General features: G+C 37.2%; 1 protein-coding gene across 2 annotated transcripts in view; it reads right to left on the reverse strand.

Annotated features, from left to right (window-relative positions):
* Positions 1–649: 649 nt before the first annotated feature.
* The window catches only part of LRP2 (LDL receptor related protein 2), a gene marked incomplete at both ends in the record, with an annotated part of 128,383 nt that continues 110,998 nt past the window's right edge, over positions 650–18,034 (reverse strand). Inside the window, 16 exons of one of the 2 annotated variants that reach the window (XM_080620988.1) lie at positions 650–811; positions 1,902–1,973; positions 3,082–3,189; positions 3,282–3,401; positions 5,581–5,710; positions 6,555–6,675; positions 6,834–6,901; positions 7,481–7,571; positions 9,683–9,802; positions 10,532–10,708; positions 11,155–11,375; positions 12,171–12,299; positions 13,153–13,318; positions 14,114–14,257; positions 16,405–16,536; positions 17,511–17,642. In XM_080620988.1, the coding sequence (XP_080477114.1) occupies positions 650–811; positions 1,902–1,973; positions 3,082–3,189; positions 3,282–3,401; positions 5,581–5,710; positions 6,555–6,675; positions 6,834–6,901; positions 7,481–7,571; positions 9,683–9,802; positions 10,532–10,708; positions 11,155–11,375; positions 12,171–12,299; positions 13,153–13,318; positions 14,114–14,257; positions 16,405–16,536; positions 17,511–17,642 (2,093 nt within the window). Of the gene's footprint in view, positions 812–1,901; positions 1,974–3,081; positions 3,190–3,281; positions 3,402–5,580; positions 5,711–6,554; positions 6,676–6,833; positions 6,902–7,480; positions 7,572–9,682; positions 9,803–10,531; positions 10,712–11,154; positions 11,376–12,170; positions 12,300–13,152; positions 13,319–14,113; positions 14,258–16,404; positions 16,537–17,510; positions 17,643–18,034 lie in introns of both variants that reach the window. The other variant, XM_080620987.1, reaches the window with a different exon arrangement.

Here is an 18,034-nt window from a genome sequence, read left to right on the forward strand (position 1 = left end):
AGCATGTGTTTTGTGGACTGAGATTTTTCTACAGCAGTTAAAATATTGGAAGAACAACATTTTGCACCTTCAGCAAAATGATGCTACATTGACTCTTCCATCATTTGTTTAACTCAAGATAAACAGAGACATCCATTTTTACATAGAGTAGTGTACAAAATAGTTGGTAAAGATGCCCCAAGCACCAGCAGAAGTTTCAAAAGATGCTGTAATAAACATACACTCTAAAGATCCTGTAAATCAGTAATGTTCCTGTAGTTGCCTTGTTTGGTTCTTTTTTTTTACTTTAAGCATTTATATTATGAATTTCTCCCTAAAGATACAACCAATTCCATACAGATTTCTACTAGCAACATAACCAAACAAGATCACCTTTCAGAAATTTACAAATGTACAATATATTTATAACATTACTTTCAGACAGCTTCAGTGCAAAGATATACATATAGTACATCACGATAATTGTTCATAAAAATAGAAATTGGCATTTGTCAAAAAAACAAGGCATAGTTTCAACATACATATCCAGCCATTGGCTAAGATATATATATATTTTTATAAAGCATTTGAATGTGAACCTTACTCTTCTGTTTATAAAAAATATATGTGCAAATGGATGTGTCAAATTTTCCCTAAATCAGTTACCTAGTTATACCACAGAGTCCTCTCTAACAAGGTTGGCGGTGTCTTTAAACGTGTCTTCTGTGGCTGTGTAAGATAATGGTTGGTCTCTTCTCAGAGTAATCTTGGGAGGCAGTGAAGGAGAAGGGGTAGGGACACTTTCTGTGTCTTGTTGCTGTTCCTTTTCCATCTGAAATAATAACCATAAAATCCAAGTTTACATTCTAATGTATAAAATATCCAACCTTAACTTTCAGAAATGCTAAATAAATATCCAAGTTATTTTGCTAAAGTCAAGTGTTATGGTGTAAGTTATTTCTGCATATCACTGCCTGTGACAAAATCAAATGCTAATTTCAGCTCAGATGGTACAGCTGAGTAAATAAACTACTGCACACTTACTCTACATGCTGGGACTTCTATTTTAATGCTTAGTAGCTTGGTATGTCTATATGTGCATACATGAACACAGATAACATTGGCACTACTACTGTTTGTAAATAATTACATTCATTACTGTCGGGAAAATGAACTTCTGGCTTCCTGAACTCTCTCGCTCACCTTGCTCAAGCATTAGAAACCTAAATTCTTCACAAACGACAGCTAGTTTTAGTCACTGAGGTTCTGAAGTCACTTAGGCCATCTGGAAATTTTAAACTGTAAGGTGAAAAGGGCTGGAATTACTGGGTCAAGTCAGAAGAATTCCAAACCTTTGTGCCCAAGCCAGGGAAGAATTCCTTCAGCACACATATCACCCCCTGGCACACCATCTTAAAAGAACTGTCTCATCCAACTATGTAGATTAAAAAAAAAAAAAAAAAATAGGGCTAGTATAGAAATAGGGCTGCAGTACACAGAGTGACTGGATTTTTGTGCAGTGCTGAAGCCAAGACTGAGAAGGCAGAAACAGACACTTCGCTCCTAGTGCAATACAATCACCTCCCACTTGCACTGGACCCCAAACCGTGCCAGAATGCACCAGAAAGCTGAAACCAGCACCTGAGATCCCAGAGCAGGAGCTGGCCACAGTGCTTGGGCTGGGACTGCAGAGATGTAGGCAATGCAGCTGCGCTGCCTGAGGGCTGCCTGCTGAACAACTTCTGATCAAGACTTCATAACTTTTCTCAAAACCACTTCAGTCCTGCCTTGACCTGGGCTGGAATTTCTGTGCTGCTTCACTTAAAAGCAGAATCTACCCATAATCTTTATCCTATGACAGCAACAACAAAGTCCAGCAGTATATTAGTGGAAAAATAGAATTATACAATATTAAGGAATACCTCTGCATATATTGGGTTTTCAAAGTTAGTGTTTTGTTTCATTTTTCTCTTGAAGAAACTCCACTTTGATTCCTGTAACACAAAAATTATTAGAACTTCACACATCTTTCTCATAAATTCTTTGGAGACAGATATCACTGTTGCTGGATTTGATTTCACTTGCACTGACTGCTGACTCAGTGATTTCAGCTGGATATTCTTACATTACTATGTCGTAATTCTAAGCATGGGACCCAACTTTTTTTTCCTGCTGGATTTCACACAAAGCAGTATTCATGAGGCTAGGCCAGAAGTGACTAAATTAATGCAAGGAAGCCTATCATTCCAGACAAATAGGCCAAAGAGGAAAAATGTCTTGAAAACAATGCAAGAGAAATTACTGAGGGACATGAAACTACAACAACAGGTTGGCAGAGCTTTTATTTCAAAATGTCCTGCAAGAACACATAGCACAGAACAAGTGTCTTAAATGTCATTGCTAGAACTTTTAAACATGGGTAAAGTTACAAATAAATGTGAGGTAGAAAAAAAAAAAAAAAAGGAAAATTGACAGTACGCTGACTAAAGGTCTCATTTCAATTTTCTGCACCAAAAAGGCCTCCTGGATTTTCCCTTTTTTAAAACAAAATGTAACTACATTTGTAATGTAGTGTAACTACAAATGTAGTTTCGTAATTTTCTTGGATTTTTTTTTCATACACGCTCTCTGCTGCTTCTATCAAGGTATAATTCAGTAAGTGTTCAACAAATAATTGTTAGAAGTCAGAAGCAAAGCCTTAGTTATAATAATTTCTGCTGTGGACCAATGAACATTTACAGCAATTACATTACAATTTTCAGACTAGTTTCTGCCCTCAAAACAAAGCACAGCAAACAGTGAAACGTAACTATTTCAATCTATTCAATTCAAAATAACTGGGTGGATCAGGAAGAGAGGGTTTAGTCCAAATAGATCCTCTACTGTGTACCCTGGGCAATTCTGGTTTTTGCTGCTATTCTCTTATCAAACTGTTCCTGATGAGCTTTTGTAAATGTGATTCAGTTAGTTGGACTTGATGCACATTATGTGCAACTCCATGGCATTATTTAAAGAGAACTGAAACTATATTGCAGCTTCCCTAACAATTTAATTTCCCCAATTCAGAGCACAAAACAACAAGATAGCATTTCTCTGTCCTACCTGAGGTGCACCTCTACTCTGAGGAGGTTCCTTCGCACTAGCAGATACTGCAGAGGCATACACCGGATTTTCAAAATTTTCATTTTCCTCACTCGCAGCTGCTGCCGCCTGTAGGAGAAGGAAAATTAGCTTTCTTCAAAGGAGAAAAGACGGTCACAAATTAAAATGAAAGGTGCAAGTCAAGCCTAAGTTTCTCTTACATGTGTTGGCCGAACAACTGTAACTGCGCTGGCTATGCTGGCTCCACCATCTCTGGTTGCATACATTGGATTTTCAAACGTGATTGGTTGTTTCCCTGACTCCGCTGCAAAGTTTTCATTCTATAAAGACAAAAAAAAAAAAAGTCAAGTTAAAAATTAAGTCTCAGTCCAATTCTTCATCTCAGGGGAAAGGCATGTTTACTTTTACATAGGCTTAGACAAAATCTAGCATCTGTTAAAATCATATTGTTAGTTTACCATCCATTATTTTAATCCCTAACTTGGCAGCCTGAACTATTGATTGTTCCAATATTATCCCATTTCCTAGCTGGACAAAAACCTCCCAACATTTCAATAACTGACTTGAAGTACTTTGTGATGAAGAAAGATGACTCACAAATCACATCTTCAACAGGGACAAGATATCAAAGGAAGCATAATCCTAAATTAAATATTTCATTTTAGAGACTTCAAAATTACATACAAATTAATAAGCATTATCTGACATATAATAGAATGCGATTTATTCACTCTGTCTCGGCAGGGAGACTGCTATATTTCTTGAGACAAAGCAGTAATTATAACATACAAGTTATGTCAAAAATAAAATGTTTCAGAGTTTTTAGCATATCTTTTATTATAAATCAATATTTTGCCCAAGCATGAAGATGACTGTGTGAGTAGCAACTGCTTCACACACATTGTGCCAAATCCTGAGCTGCAGCTACCACCACAGCAGGTGAGCAAAGGTACCAAGTTAAGTATTTCTTCAGAAAATATTTTTTGCTGCATAAGGATAGCCACTTAAGGCTAGCCAGCATCGACAGGTACAAGGATAATGAAAGCAAAACCCCACCCAGACCCACTTGTCCTGCTCCTTTTCACAGCCCCATCACAGGAATAGTGGGGAATAACATGGGAATAGTACATCAGCTAGTTCTTTACACCTACCTAATTTCTACAAGCTACTGCTTCATGCCATAAGGCTTCATGCTTCGCGCTATCAGAGTATAGTTCTTAACCATACAGTGAACACATGTCAGCTTCCTCTAATTAGCCTATCTTGGATAAGAAGAGCCACACTGAAAAATAGCCCTGTAGCACTTACAAATGCATACGTGATATTAAAATTTTAAGAGGCACATCCCACAGTTCTTTGTTGCCATAAACCAAACCCTTTGAATTCTTTTCCAGTGAGCTATACAATTTTTTTTTTATATTCCAAATACATGAGAATTAACACCACTTATGTAGAAATAGCCTTTATCCAGACCTCCACACCTGTTATTTGCAGTGCATAAATTGCATCAATTGGACTCGAGTATATCAGTATTAGGCTAGAAAATGGAAAGTACCATTAAGTTTTCATGCATGAAGAAGATTTGAGGTAATAATTCAAGCCTAAAGCTATTTTTCCAGTATTTACTGAAATGTTCATATGGTAGTTTCATTAGGCAAGCTGCCTACTTTTAACAGTGTGTTTCTTCATCTAGAAAAAGGTCATATACATATATTGTGAGCTTATCCTCACTACCTGTTTCATTTCATATTAATTTACTGTCAGTTAAGCCTGTAACTTATCTTTAAAAGTTTAGGGAGCTTCCAGTGTAGACTTTGCAGCAAGTGCTTATTATTAAAAAATAGTTGTGATCTGTTTCCTGTAAGTAAAAACCTTTTGTACATTGTACTTGTGGTGAAAAGGAAAATACTTTTTCCTGTGGAAAAGCTATAGAGTATAGGAAAAAGAAGCATATACTATTTCTCAGCTGTTCAAAACTCTATAGATGTGGAGTTACACTTTATGATGTCCCCAAAACTATTAAACATTATATTTTTAAACTTGCTAAAATAGAACACTGTCCCATTATAATTTGTTGTGCAAAGTAGTGTATCCTTTGGTTAAGCCTGAGTTTTACCTCTGAAGTTTCTAACATATAGTCTGGATCTGAAAACCACCTATTTTAAACTGTTTTACAGAACACAAAGGCCCTCAAAAAATTCCTTGTTGCAATATTTTCATTTGCCTATTCATACCCTGTATAGCTCATGAATATGCCAAAATATATATTCTGCCATATAAATCTTGAGAAAAGTCACATTATTTTGAAGAATAGCCTACATTTGCCCTTGCCTTCAATTTACAAAAATCTATTTCAGGAAATTATCACTCAATTCTTTTTCTAGAACACATTTATCATCTCACTGGGTTTTTTTTTACAGAAACAACTTCCTTCTATCAGCTGAAAATGACATTAAAAGAACACAATTTTTAAAAATTATTTCAGAACTAAAACCTTACCATTTGCATTGCTCTGTCTATAGCTGAGTCTCCTCCAAAGCCAGAGACTCCTATGTCCATACTCACATCTGCTCCAGATCGGAAAGTTACCCCACTGCCATTTTCAGTAGATTTTATAAGACTGCTTAAACTGTAAAAAACCCCACAAAACAAAAACCAACAGTCATAAATAAATTTACTTAGTTCAGTGTAGTCCTCCAGTGAAGAAGCAGTTATAGCTACACCACATTACTGATTACAATGATTTAAGAGATACTACTGCAAAATTGGTGCGAAGATCATGAAGATACAGCTTTATGTTCTAAAAACCACAATTTGCTTAAAGCTAAAGTATTTGAAGCATCATATTCTGACCTTTTTTTTAAATAAAATAATAACAAATATTTTTGCTCATCTTCTTTTGATTTAAAGCATCAAGTATTTTTGATGGATATTTCACAAAGCTAGTTTTCAAAACAGGACAAAATGACTGCCAGGATAGCAAAAGCCTGCAAACAAACTCGGATTTCTCAGGCACTGGAAGCAGAAGTTCACTATATATGCCCTGCAGTATTTTTAACAGATAAATACAGTGTTGCAGACGACTTCAGTCTTTCAATGTTAAAAAGATCTCTTTGCCAGAATCATCTTCTGACAAAGTTTCATAAAAAACTGAAACACATGTAACTATGGTGATTTGTATCTTTTTGAACTGAATATCCAGTCTCAGATCTGGTAAACGGTCTTCTATATTGCTCATTATTTAAAAGCTAATTTAGAATGTAGAAGAGGTTTACAATAGTCTTTCGTTACAAAGTAATGATCAGCTATATTACTTGAAATCAAAATCCAGTAGAATTGCTGCAACACCACACTTCCCATATTCCATCAGAATGGGCACTTGGCAAATAAACTGGACTTTTCAGAAATATTTAGGAACAAACATATATTTTCAGTGCACAGACATTCCAGCTACGAAAGCCTTTAAAACGTACCTTGGTAGTTTGGGAAGCACTGGTAAAAGGGAGCCTGTTCGCCTGTAGTTAAAAAAGCCTCCAACCGCTAACACTCCAATTATTATGATTAGTATGACTGTCAGCAACACTGCTACTGCTGCTATCAAAGACAGAAGAACAAGCAAACATTAAAGCAAACATAGTTCAGTGTAAAAAAGAGTACAAAGAATTATAAGCTTGACCCTGAACAAGTATCATAGTGAGATATTATACATCCTTAGTCCAAAATATCAAATGTAATATATACTTGAAGCTTACTTGTTCCAGGAGGCACTCCTTTTGATAATCCTATTTCACAATAATTCCCAGTGTACCCATAAGAACACCTATAAATGTAAGAAGGAGAGCTGACTGAATGGCTTTTATTAAGTCTAGGATCTCAGCTTTGTTATTATATTCTGTAATGTTTATCTACATGCCATAAACTTTACCATGATCAGTAATTATATATTTCACTGACTGTAAATATAGTAGGTCTGTTATCTTCACAGAATTAAAAGTGGAAACAAAAAGCACTGAGTCAGAAAACTAGTCACTGAAGCCAAAAGATTTGGTTTTAGTGAAGCATCAGTGGCACCTGCTGGCTGTTCCAAGCTACATTCACTGAGCACTCCATTGTTACAAATTTTTGGTATAGCCTGTTGCTAGAATCTTCAGAGGTTTGCCTTTCAAGGTTTTTGGGTTTTGTTTTTGTTGTTTGTTTTACCAAACTGATGCATTTACATTGCTTATTTGCTGATATTTTTATGCATATATGCATTTTTCTGTGATTGTTACAGACATGCTACTGCAGATGGATGACATCATCCAAAGCTTTTGTAGCACACTTCAAAGATTTTAATTGTTTTGTGAGACTAAATCAACACAATCTGATCCAGGACTACCTTAACAACATACTGACTTACTTGCATTTTGGAAGATCACTTTCATCTATATAGCATGTTCCTCCATACATGCACCTGCATGCTGGTGGCATTGTGGGAGGTGATTCAATAGCTGCAAAATTTGAAAGCCACATATGTGTTACCAAGACACCTTCAACAAAAGAAGTACTACCATACAGCATTTTATTTATCTTTACAGAACTTGTGTGTGCAAACTCACAGGCTACTTTTCAGAAGCTTTGCTCTTAATAGCACATGCATTTTTTGCTGTCATTTATTTTTCTGACAAATTAGCTTGTTTTAATTGAAGTAAAAATTGAAAAAAAATAACACCCTACCTGATAAAATCAAGCACAGACAACTCCAAAGCAGCATGTCCCATCACCTTCTTTTGCCCATGCAATGCAGCCCACCACCACCCTTCAAAACTCCATTCAGAAAGCAGCAGTATTTTATCCCCTTTTCCCAGACTCCACCATCTAACCAACTGCAAGTTGCACAGAGGGCAAATCTGTGATACATTTACTTATAAAGAAAAGCAGTGGCTGGAAACGCACATGCAGAAGGGCTCTCTAAACTATCATACATCCTGACAGGGAGAACAAGAGAGAAACCCAAAGTCCTCAAGTTTTCTGCCAGTACAGAGCAAAGGCTGACAGCTTGGCACCAGGTAGCACAGAAGCCTATTCTTCATCATGTCAGTCTCAGCTGTGCTCCAGGAGCCCCGAGGTCCTCAAGCACCAGTGCTGCCTGAGCTGGCCAAAATACAGAGCTATAAAGGTTCTGATGTTATTTTAATGCTGACTTAAATGAAAAAATAAAAAAGTGTGAAAAAAAAAGTGAAAAGTTGTACTAGCCTTCAGTAAGAGCTTTGACTGTCTGTCTTACACTGATAGATTAGATCATAATACTTTTGTCATAAATTTTTTATCAGCCAGAGGTAGAGGAAGTCTGTTGCTCCAATGTTCTTCACAGGTAAAACTCCCTTCAAGTAAATGGAATACAAAAAGGGAAAATACAGAAATCTTACAGGCTTTGTTTCTCAGTAGCTGCAATATGGAGAAAGGACCAAATAAACCAAAGCTATATTAAAAGCTATGTTTGGTCAGTACATTCAATTATGGCAGTCACAGCTCACTTGGCTTAATGTCAAGGTAAAAACTGAAGTTCAAATATGGGGACAGTACTGAATATCTTATCTGCTATATCCATCTTTTTGTCAAAATAAGGTCAAGCAGAGTTTGGTAATTCCTGGACATTTTATGTAAATCAGTTTCAGCAAAAAATAACAAATGTAGTGTCTTTAGAGCAATAAATAGCCAATAGCAGATGGAATCAACAGCGTTACTGATCCCTAATTTAAACATATATTTCACAATTCCATTCACTACTACATAGAATTACTATTAATTATTACATCATATCGCCAGCTCCTCTTTCTGCAGCTCACAGCATGTGCAATGCAAAAAGGAGAGCACTCAGAAAAGATTAACCATGGAAAAGATACCAGACAATGTTATAAAGCATAATGTATTAGAGATACGTTGGAAGGGCAAGTACAAGGACATTTGGCTACTACCCTCATCACTGTAAGCTAAGAAAGCAGCCTCTCAGCTAGAGAAATAGAAATCCTGCAGTGGTATGCTCTTTCTCCTCAGGAAAGGCTGAGCAATTCTATTTTATTGGCACTCCAGGAAGCACTGTGGGGGCTCTGCTGCAATGCAACAACCAAGCACTATATTCTAGCGCTTAAAAGGTACTAGATCATTATCTAGAAATTACTTCTGTTCATGCTGCGAGTACTGTAAGCTTTGTTTCAAGTTTCTATTGTATTCTGTTACACTGATCAAATAAAATCTTGTACAGAATTGTAAACATAATTGCAAGCCATAATTTTTCAGAAAATCTCTAGTTCTGAAATCAATGAATTTGAAAAAACTTACAAGTCAATTGGAATTTTGAAACAAGAATCAGAAACTGTGGCAATTTTGCAGCTGGATCTGGGTCGGTTTGAGTGATGCAACTATAACCATTTTACAAATTATGCACAAAGAGATGACCACAAATCAGTGATTGCTGAGAATAAAAGCCAGACGTCCTTACTTAACAATATCTCTCATACGAGTTAGCTCATCTCTCCATGTTTGTAATTCAGTAATGGATTTGCATTCCTATAGAAAAGACTCCTTTTTCTTATATTTCCAATCTGACAAATTATTCTACCTGCATCACACTCTGTGCTGCTGCCTTCTATGAATCGAGTCCCTTGAGGACAAGTGCAGGTGTATCCTCCTGGTCTCAGCAAGCAGAGGTGGCTGCAGACATCTTTACAAGGATTAGGCACTGGGAAAAAAAAAAAAAAAGTAAGTGATAAGGCAGTTGAAGAAGCGATGCAGCAGATTGCTGAGGTAAGGCAGAGCAATTCCATAGTCAGTAGTGTATCTCTTCAATATCACACACCAAAAATCTAAACAAGTCTAGAACAACTGATGCCCAAATACCACATTTATATTAAAACCTTCTCTCTGCCTTTTCTTGAATTTTTAAGGGAGAGACCATGGCTGTTGGGAGCCACCGTAGCACCAAGCAGAAACTGAACAACTTCAAGCAATAAGCAGCTTTCTAAGTTTCTGATTTTGAAAACTAAAACACCTTTAAAAAAAGGGGTATGCTGGATGTTCGTCTGGACATCCTCCCCTGTGATTACTGTGGACATGTCACAGCTGAAACCCCCTTTGGAAGGAGCATTAAATGACCAGCAATTTGTATGTTACAGGAGAAATTCATATTGTCACTATCACCTTTATGACAACTCCATGATGGAGGAGGAGAAATAATAGAGTCATAATTTAGAACTGAGACTCTAAAGAGCAGCGTATGGTGTTCAACTGTTGCTTTCACATTGGGTGTGCAGAAAACACTTGACAGCCTCTATTCCAGTTGTAGGTTGTCAGAAATTAGTATTATCACATACTGATAGATGCATTATCAGATTACTAAGCTCTTTGAAGGCATCAATACCAACTCTGATCTTATAGCAAGGAATTGCTCACCAGGACACTGATTACCTACCTGACTGATTGTATCTGTGCTGGTGATAGATGCGCACTTGGGTAAGCCATGGATTTACGGTCAGCACTTTCACTTTTTCTCCACTTCCAAATTTATCTTTCTTCCAGACTTCTCCTCGTTCCTTAGCTATCCAATATAAATGGCCTTCAAAGACATCAAGGCTGTATGGACTGCCTACTTCTCAAAGGAACCAAACAACAGACTATTAGCAAGCAAATCTCTAGCAGGAGCAATAAAACTGCTGTTCTTCTTCATCTTAAGTACATCACCCAATCCTTTCATTTTAAGACATTTGCAGGTATATATATATATATACATCCTCATGTGCCTGACTACTTCACGTCACTATACCTGCAGACTGTTTAATATACATTAAAAAAGCAAGAATCCAATTTCCCACATTGTCCCATATTTGGGTCATGTAAATTACTCTCAAAAAATTTAGTTACCAGGCATCATGAGCTCTGAACCTGATGTGCCATTTATCCCTGTACAAAGCAGGAGGAAACACTAGCAAGCTTTACTCTTTGAAAAGCTCTCAAAGCTACTCCCATGTGTGGAGCCCAAGTGCATGTTAGCATACATCTTGGTTACTATTACATTAATTGCATCTAAGTTCTTACCTCCATGCAATACTATGGTTCTGTCTGTCCCATCAGGTCTCATGGATTCAATAATATTTTCCTTAGAATCACTCCAATAGATCCTATCATTGTTCAAATAATCAATAGAGAGACCTGTTGGCCAGCCAAGGTCTTCAGAGACTAGGGTTTGTCTTTGCTGTCCATCCATCCAGGCACATTCAATCTTTGGCTGTCTTCCCCAGTCAGTCCAATACATGAGCCTGAAAGGACAGAACCAGAATTTAAAGAGGTTCAGAATTTGGTCATCATGGCTACCCTTTAGAGTTTCATGGAAAGGTCAGTTGTGATACATAAAGCTGTTCAGCAATCATTTTGCAGATAATGATCAGGAAAGTCACAGAGTTCACTGAACAAGCTTGTTTCAAGTACAAAAGATGAACACTAAAAGAAGAATGCTTGCATCTTGCGTCCTGATTTGGAGAGAGAGTGGTTTTAATGATGGTTTCTTATTCTCAGTAGAAGAAAAATGACTGTGAACACTGAACATCCCATCAGTCATAAGAAAGCTGCAGAGCCCAGGTGACTTCCAGTCACCTGGAGCCATGCTGCTTTACTCCCAGCTGAGAGAAACACGTATCATGGTATCTGGTGATCTGCCAATAATATAAGATATAGCAAGCACAGCTACTGAATGTACCAGTGGCTTTACATTGCTTTGCACTTTGAAGGAGGCTGTGTCTGTATTGCTTGGAGCTGGTAAAGGGACATTCCCATTTAGCTCCATATTTCAGTAGTAACAGGGAAATTCTCTGGGCACACAGTACTGTAGAAAGGACATCTTAATTTTTTAATTTGACCTACCTGGCATTGTCACCAATACAAGCACTTATATGAAATCTAATCCTAAAATAACTTCTCATGTACACAAATTTCCTAACATTAGCAAAGGAAAACTTCAGAAAGCATTCCCTTCAGCTTTCCTGTAAATCTGGGGTGGGGGGGGGTTGGTATTGAATAGCATTGAGAATAATTCTGGGAAGCCCCATAGTACTTACCCACGTTTTGGATTTACAGCAATGGCTGCTGGTTGATCCAGTAAAGAAAAGATAAGCCATTTTCTGTACCGTCCATCTAATTTTGCCACCTCTATGCGATTAGTCCCTGCATCGGTCCAGTAAAGATGTCTGAATTACAGAAAACACAAAACATTCCAAAAGTAAATACTTCATAACTGGAGAAGAATTTATAAAAAAAAAAAAAAAAAAAAAAAAAAAAAAAAAAGGCTTGAAAGCTGAATCAAATCCAAAGAAAATTAGTATAATGAAGCTACATTGATCACATCTGAAATGTATTCATCCACTTGGTTGATACCTATGTGACAAAGGGGAAGCAGATAGCCAAGTTCCTTCTTTTATTTTTCAGCTTTCCAGAAACATCACGCTTTACTATGATCTTAACATCCTTCGTTTTCACCCTATTGACTGCATTACATTCAAAATTTGTCAATAGTGTTCAGAGGATTGACTCACCTCTATAACCTCTGTTCATTCAGCTCCAAACAGAATCTGACTACATTTAATTATAACTATCCACAGATATCAGGATCCTCTCAACAGTAAACAGTATATCGAATGAACTGCAGCTACGCATGTCCACTGCATCCTTCAGCAGTTATATTGCAACATCAGAGTCAAACTTCCAAAAGTTGTAGAATTCATTTGACATGAAGGCCATCTCAGATTAGAAATTGAAGGCCATGTCAGAAAGTATTATCACTTTACTGATGCACAACTGATCTGCCAGTTGTGGAGTAATGCCAGTTTCGTCAGAGAATACGTGGTGCCATCAGCAACATGCCTTTGACCTAATAACCTGCTATCTGGGCAAACAGAGCTTACGGTGTTCTTCTGAACTACCTTGAGACTAGATATCTTCTAAGACAGTTCATAAAGAACAAAAAAGTGGATTTTGTACTGCCCCATCAGACCCTTGACACATTCAGCGTACAACATTTTTCTAGCTTTTCAGTGCACTTACCTTCCAACCCAGTCAACAGCTAACCCATCAGGATTAACTATATATTTGAGATTCAAGTCAACTTCCTTTGTAGGATTGTTCCTACTGCTGTCAAATGTGGGCAGATAAGCCCGTTTGATGGCTCCAAACTCAGAACCCTGTCCCAGTATGCTGAAGTACACAATACCTTCAAAAAAGATTACAAAGATAATTTTTAATGTCTAGTTATTCCATAGTTTTGAAAAATTCTAATCTTTCTGAAGTTCTTATGTAAAGATACCAAATCCATTTATTTATAAATAACATGGAGTCATCTGTTCAACTAAATTACATTGTGTTTGTGTGTTTCTTTTTTAGCCATTTTTAGATTAAGCCATTCCTCATAGGTAAGACACCATCTAGAATCATCCTGATCTGGATTATCAAGAAATATGCATCACATTTTTAAGAGTAGATCTTAGCTCTGAAGCCACTTGCACATTATTTTGACAGTAATTAGACTCTCATGACCCTAAGGAGCAAGTATGGTCCAGGGCAGCTGCCCTGTGAAAAAGGCAAAAGCAGGGAAGCCAATAGACAACGATATAAGCTAATATAGGGATCTACTGGCCCCTACTGCTTTGGTTAAGGAATTCAAAACTTGTGCCCGGTCTGGGGACTGTCACAGGCAGAGGAAAAGGAAGTGGTTCATTTGTAGTAATCCTCTATTACTGCATAATCCTAAAGACCCACAATTCCACAGCTGAACCCACACTAAAACAAAAGGAAAAAAACTGAACAAAACCTAGCTATACTAAATTAAAGCATTTAAAAGAACCACACTGGTGGTTGAGAATGAGGGGAGGGACACAGTCAAGCAAGACCTGGCCAGTTTATCTAATTTCATTTTGATTTCTAGCATAAATTAAATAGCCACGCTGCAGGAATATATTTTTCAACCAACCATTGCATGGTTGAGTGTTAATGTTCTACACACACTCACTCAGGCCTATCCCTTCGGGATCCCAATCATAATCCAGAGCCTGGATGCGCTCCTGGTTATCAATGTAGTCAGAGTACTGTTCTGACGAGATATTGTATCTTCGAATCCGTACATTATCTGGCAGCAGTAACAATGGAGGATTACCTGGAAACAATAATGAATTTTACTTTAATGTATTTCATTTTAGAAGAAACAGATGAAAATCACTTCTAGTCAAAACTAAACTGGGGTTTCACAAGTTCTGTCTGCATAAAAACCAGGAGGAATGCAGGGCTATTTCTCAAGCTTCAGATGTATTCAAATTTATTAGCTTTGGAAAAATCATTAAAACCTCTGGAAATGCTTACTGATAGTACTATCCTTCTCACCATAGATTTAGTGCATTAGTAATCATTAAGAAATAATTCCTCAAAAATTCTTAAACATTACAGTGTTGGCATATCACCACTTCATCTCAAAACCAGAATGCAGCTATACACTATGCAGTTCAGCTCCCCCCCCCACCAAAGTACAGGACACAATTTTGAAAGTACCAGTACCTTGAGCCATGACCCAAGTTGTTCTACCTGGAAGTCTTTAAATCCTAATGTCTCCATATTCACATGGATGTTCTCGTACCCACAGGTTAATCTGGGGGCAGCCTCAATACTCTAACTTGACTACAGGGACTATCAGTCCCACCTGGCTGATTTTGCTTGCAAGAAAAATTTAATTGTTTGGCCCTTTTGCTACGGGCATAAGGAAGTTGAGAGTCATGGACTTAAATCCCACTCTTCTTCCAGAGAAGATCTACATCAATCACATCTTCACAGAGCCAGTAAGAAACGACTAGTCCTTTGGCAAGAAAAGGAAAATATCATTTACCAGTGCATTTTCCAACTAAGAATGCTCAATTTTCTATGAGTTGTTCATTTGAACACACTCCTTTTCACTCTAAGTCACACCTAACTATGCGAGAATAAGGCAAGTGACTATTCTCTGATGAACATACAATTCAGTGTAGAAACTGACAGCATTCCCAATACATGTGGTATTACATGGAAAAGGGGACCTAATACTCTACGTGTGTTCTGAAAATGCCTACTGGTCAGGCCTACAGCAGACACAGGCAAAAAAAGCCCTCACTTCTAAGTGCTGTGAGCTTATCCTACAAAGAGTGGTAGAGTGCTGGGCATAAACAGCTGTGGAACTTTAGGCACAACAAACTTCATGATGTTATCAGCTAAAATCACAATATCTTCAATCACTTATCCTTGAAAAATCTGGGTGTCTAGATGCTTCCTGAATAAAGCCCATGAAGAAAAGTTTCAAAGAATTATCTCTCTGACACAGGCACATAAAGAGACAGCCAGGCAGAAACTGAGACGTAAATGCCCATTTGTATTTCTAGTCACATGCTCAAGAGTAAATATTTGCTGAATTAGGCACCTGGACTGGAAACCATGTTTTCTTGTATCATATCTCATACTATAAATAACTTTTAAATTTCAAAACCTCTAGCAGCATGCAACTTTGCCCACAGGCATTCTGTCCTGAAGATTTTACTATTTGACTAAGTACATCATGCTTCTATCATGTATCTCTTAAAGCTGCTAAAGTGTATGAAGTGTAAGTAGTTTTCTAAATACAAAGTGTAAGTAGTTTTCTAAATACAATACTCTTTCTGTCTTTTATATAATAGCGCTGCATTGTCACTTTTTTCTATTTTCTTCATCTCCATTATAAGTATTCTATTACTATTATTTTCTGTATCAACTCTCTACCTATTCAATGACTGTCACACAATGCAGCCACTGCAGTGAGGTATGATAAAAAGCCAATGATTGACATTAAACATTGGCCAATGCCCTTCTGTTTGTGTGCATCAGTCCATGAACAATGAATGGCAATCTGTCATCAATCTGCCTTTGACTTTTACCAGTTTAATTCAACTTTCTTCTGATGCATTATTTTGTTAAGAAAACTTAAACTTCAGGAATAGGCAACATTAATTTCCTTCTGATGACAGCCATTGCATAAGCACAGGGGTTTTTTTCTGCCAAAAATTTCAACAGAAAGGCAGGCAGGCATCTAAATCAAGATATTATTTTTAATGTTTACAGTTGGCAGCAGAGATGAACGCTTCTATTCCTGACTATGGAATGGGTAGAATACACAGACAATACGCTACAGAATGAAGTTTGGTTTTCATTATTCCCTCCGTAAAAACCCCAAAAGATTATATTCATTAAGTTGCTGCACTCCACTTGCTCTTTCCAGGTAGCAATCAATCTTAGTATCAGTTAACATACCATTAGCTGCACACTGTTTCCCTTGTTGATCACCCACAGACCTGAAGCCATCTGCACAGAAACATTCATAGCTTCCTTTGGAATTTTTGCAGTCCTGGGTGCATGTTCCAAAGATCTCACACTCATTGATATCTAGGCACAGGTAGAGAAAAGATTTCTAGAGCTCAATGTCTTTCTTACACATGCTGGTCATCTTTATTGTGTGAAGTGGTTGGTTTGTCTCTTTCCCACATACTCTAAAAGATCAGTGACCTGATCTGTGATCATTAACATCTGCATCTGTTATCTAACAGAACTGATCTGCTATTTAGCACGTCTTAACTACAAATTAATAGAAACTGCATTGCTCCTGCTTCTCAGTTGCTTTTCAGAGAGACATTTTTTATCGTGTTTTTTTACCCTATATCACCAAGGAAAGACAAAAATGAGGCATGACTACAAAGACATGCAAGAGCAAAGCCTTCTTGAAATGCTGAAGCAAAGATACCTAGTCCTCAGAAACATCAGCATCAAGAAGGAAAGGGAGGCCTTAGATGATGTTTGATAAAACTATACAAACCGTCCACAAAGGCTAGAAGCAACAAACGGAAGTGTTCGCATTGAAACACACTGAAATATTTACCATGAAGGTACTATATTGCATGACCATGTACAATGGCCTTTAGGTAAACTCCTCACCATATTTTACCAGTGCAAAATTTTGGCACAATAGACCTTTACTGAAGGCCTGTTTGGAAGCAGAACAGAAGGACAGCACAATCTTCAGTGAGTTTTCTTTCAACAAGAAAAAAAAGTAAAATAAACAAAAAAAAGTCCAGCAAATTTCTGTCCCTTGATTGCAAAAATGTGACAAAACCTATATACAGTAAAGCGAAAACATACACCTACAGCCACCAAAAGCTTAAAACAAGTCTGAACTGTGGAGCTAGTTCTTTGTTGAATGAGATCTGCAATGGTAGAAAATATGATTCATCACCAAAACAATTTTGGAAGCATCTGCTCAACGTATAACAGCCCTGTTAAAATGCAAAAATAGGCAGTCACATTAGGATGATGAAGTGACAGGTCACTGAACAGTGAGGAGATGTTTAGAAGATTGAAAATACCATCACAGGAGTTTCTGTTAGTTTCACTGGCCTTGTACCCTGGCCTACAGGAACAGATAAAGCCTCCTTCATTCAGGTTCGTACAGTTATGTTCACAGATATTTTCTGCACAAGTTCGCTCTGTTCCAGGATCTAGGGGGGGGGAAAAAAATTATACAATTATAATTAAAAAACCAAAGTGATGGGGGATGTCATAATTTTTATCATTATGATAACTGAAAATTGTTGTCATAATTTTTATCATTATGATAACTGAAAATTGTTTTCCCATTAATTTTCTTTCCTTTTTTTTCTAACTGAAACTCAATTAATGTGAGCATCTATTCTCTATAACTAACTAGGAGAGGGTGGTAAATGCTGGTCAAGATGGCTGTCAACTAAGAAGTTTAACTCTAGAAGCGAACAGGGCCAGGATAAGAGCCTTAACAATCAAAGCTCACCTTCCTTAAGACACGTGGCATTCTACATTAACACCAATCTGCAGTGACTATTTAAGAGACTTGACTCTATCTCCTACCTTTTCC

This window comes from Psittacula echo (genome assembly GCF_963264785.1).
Source record: "Psittacula echo genome assembly, chromosome: 6".
Classification (NCBI taxonomy): domain Eukaryota; kingdom Metazoa; phylum Chordata; class Aves; order Psittaciformes; family Psittacidae; genus Psittacula; species Psittacula echo.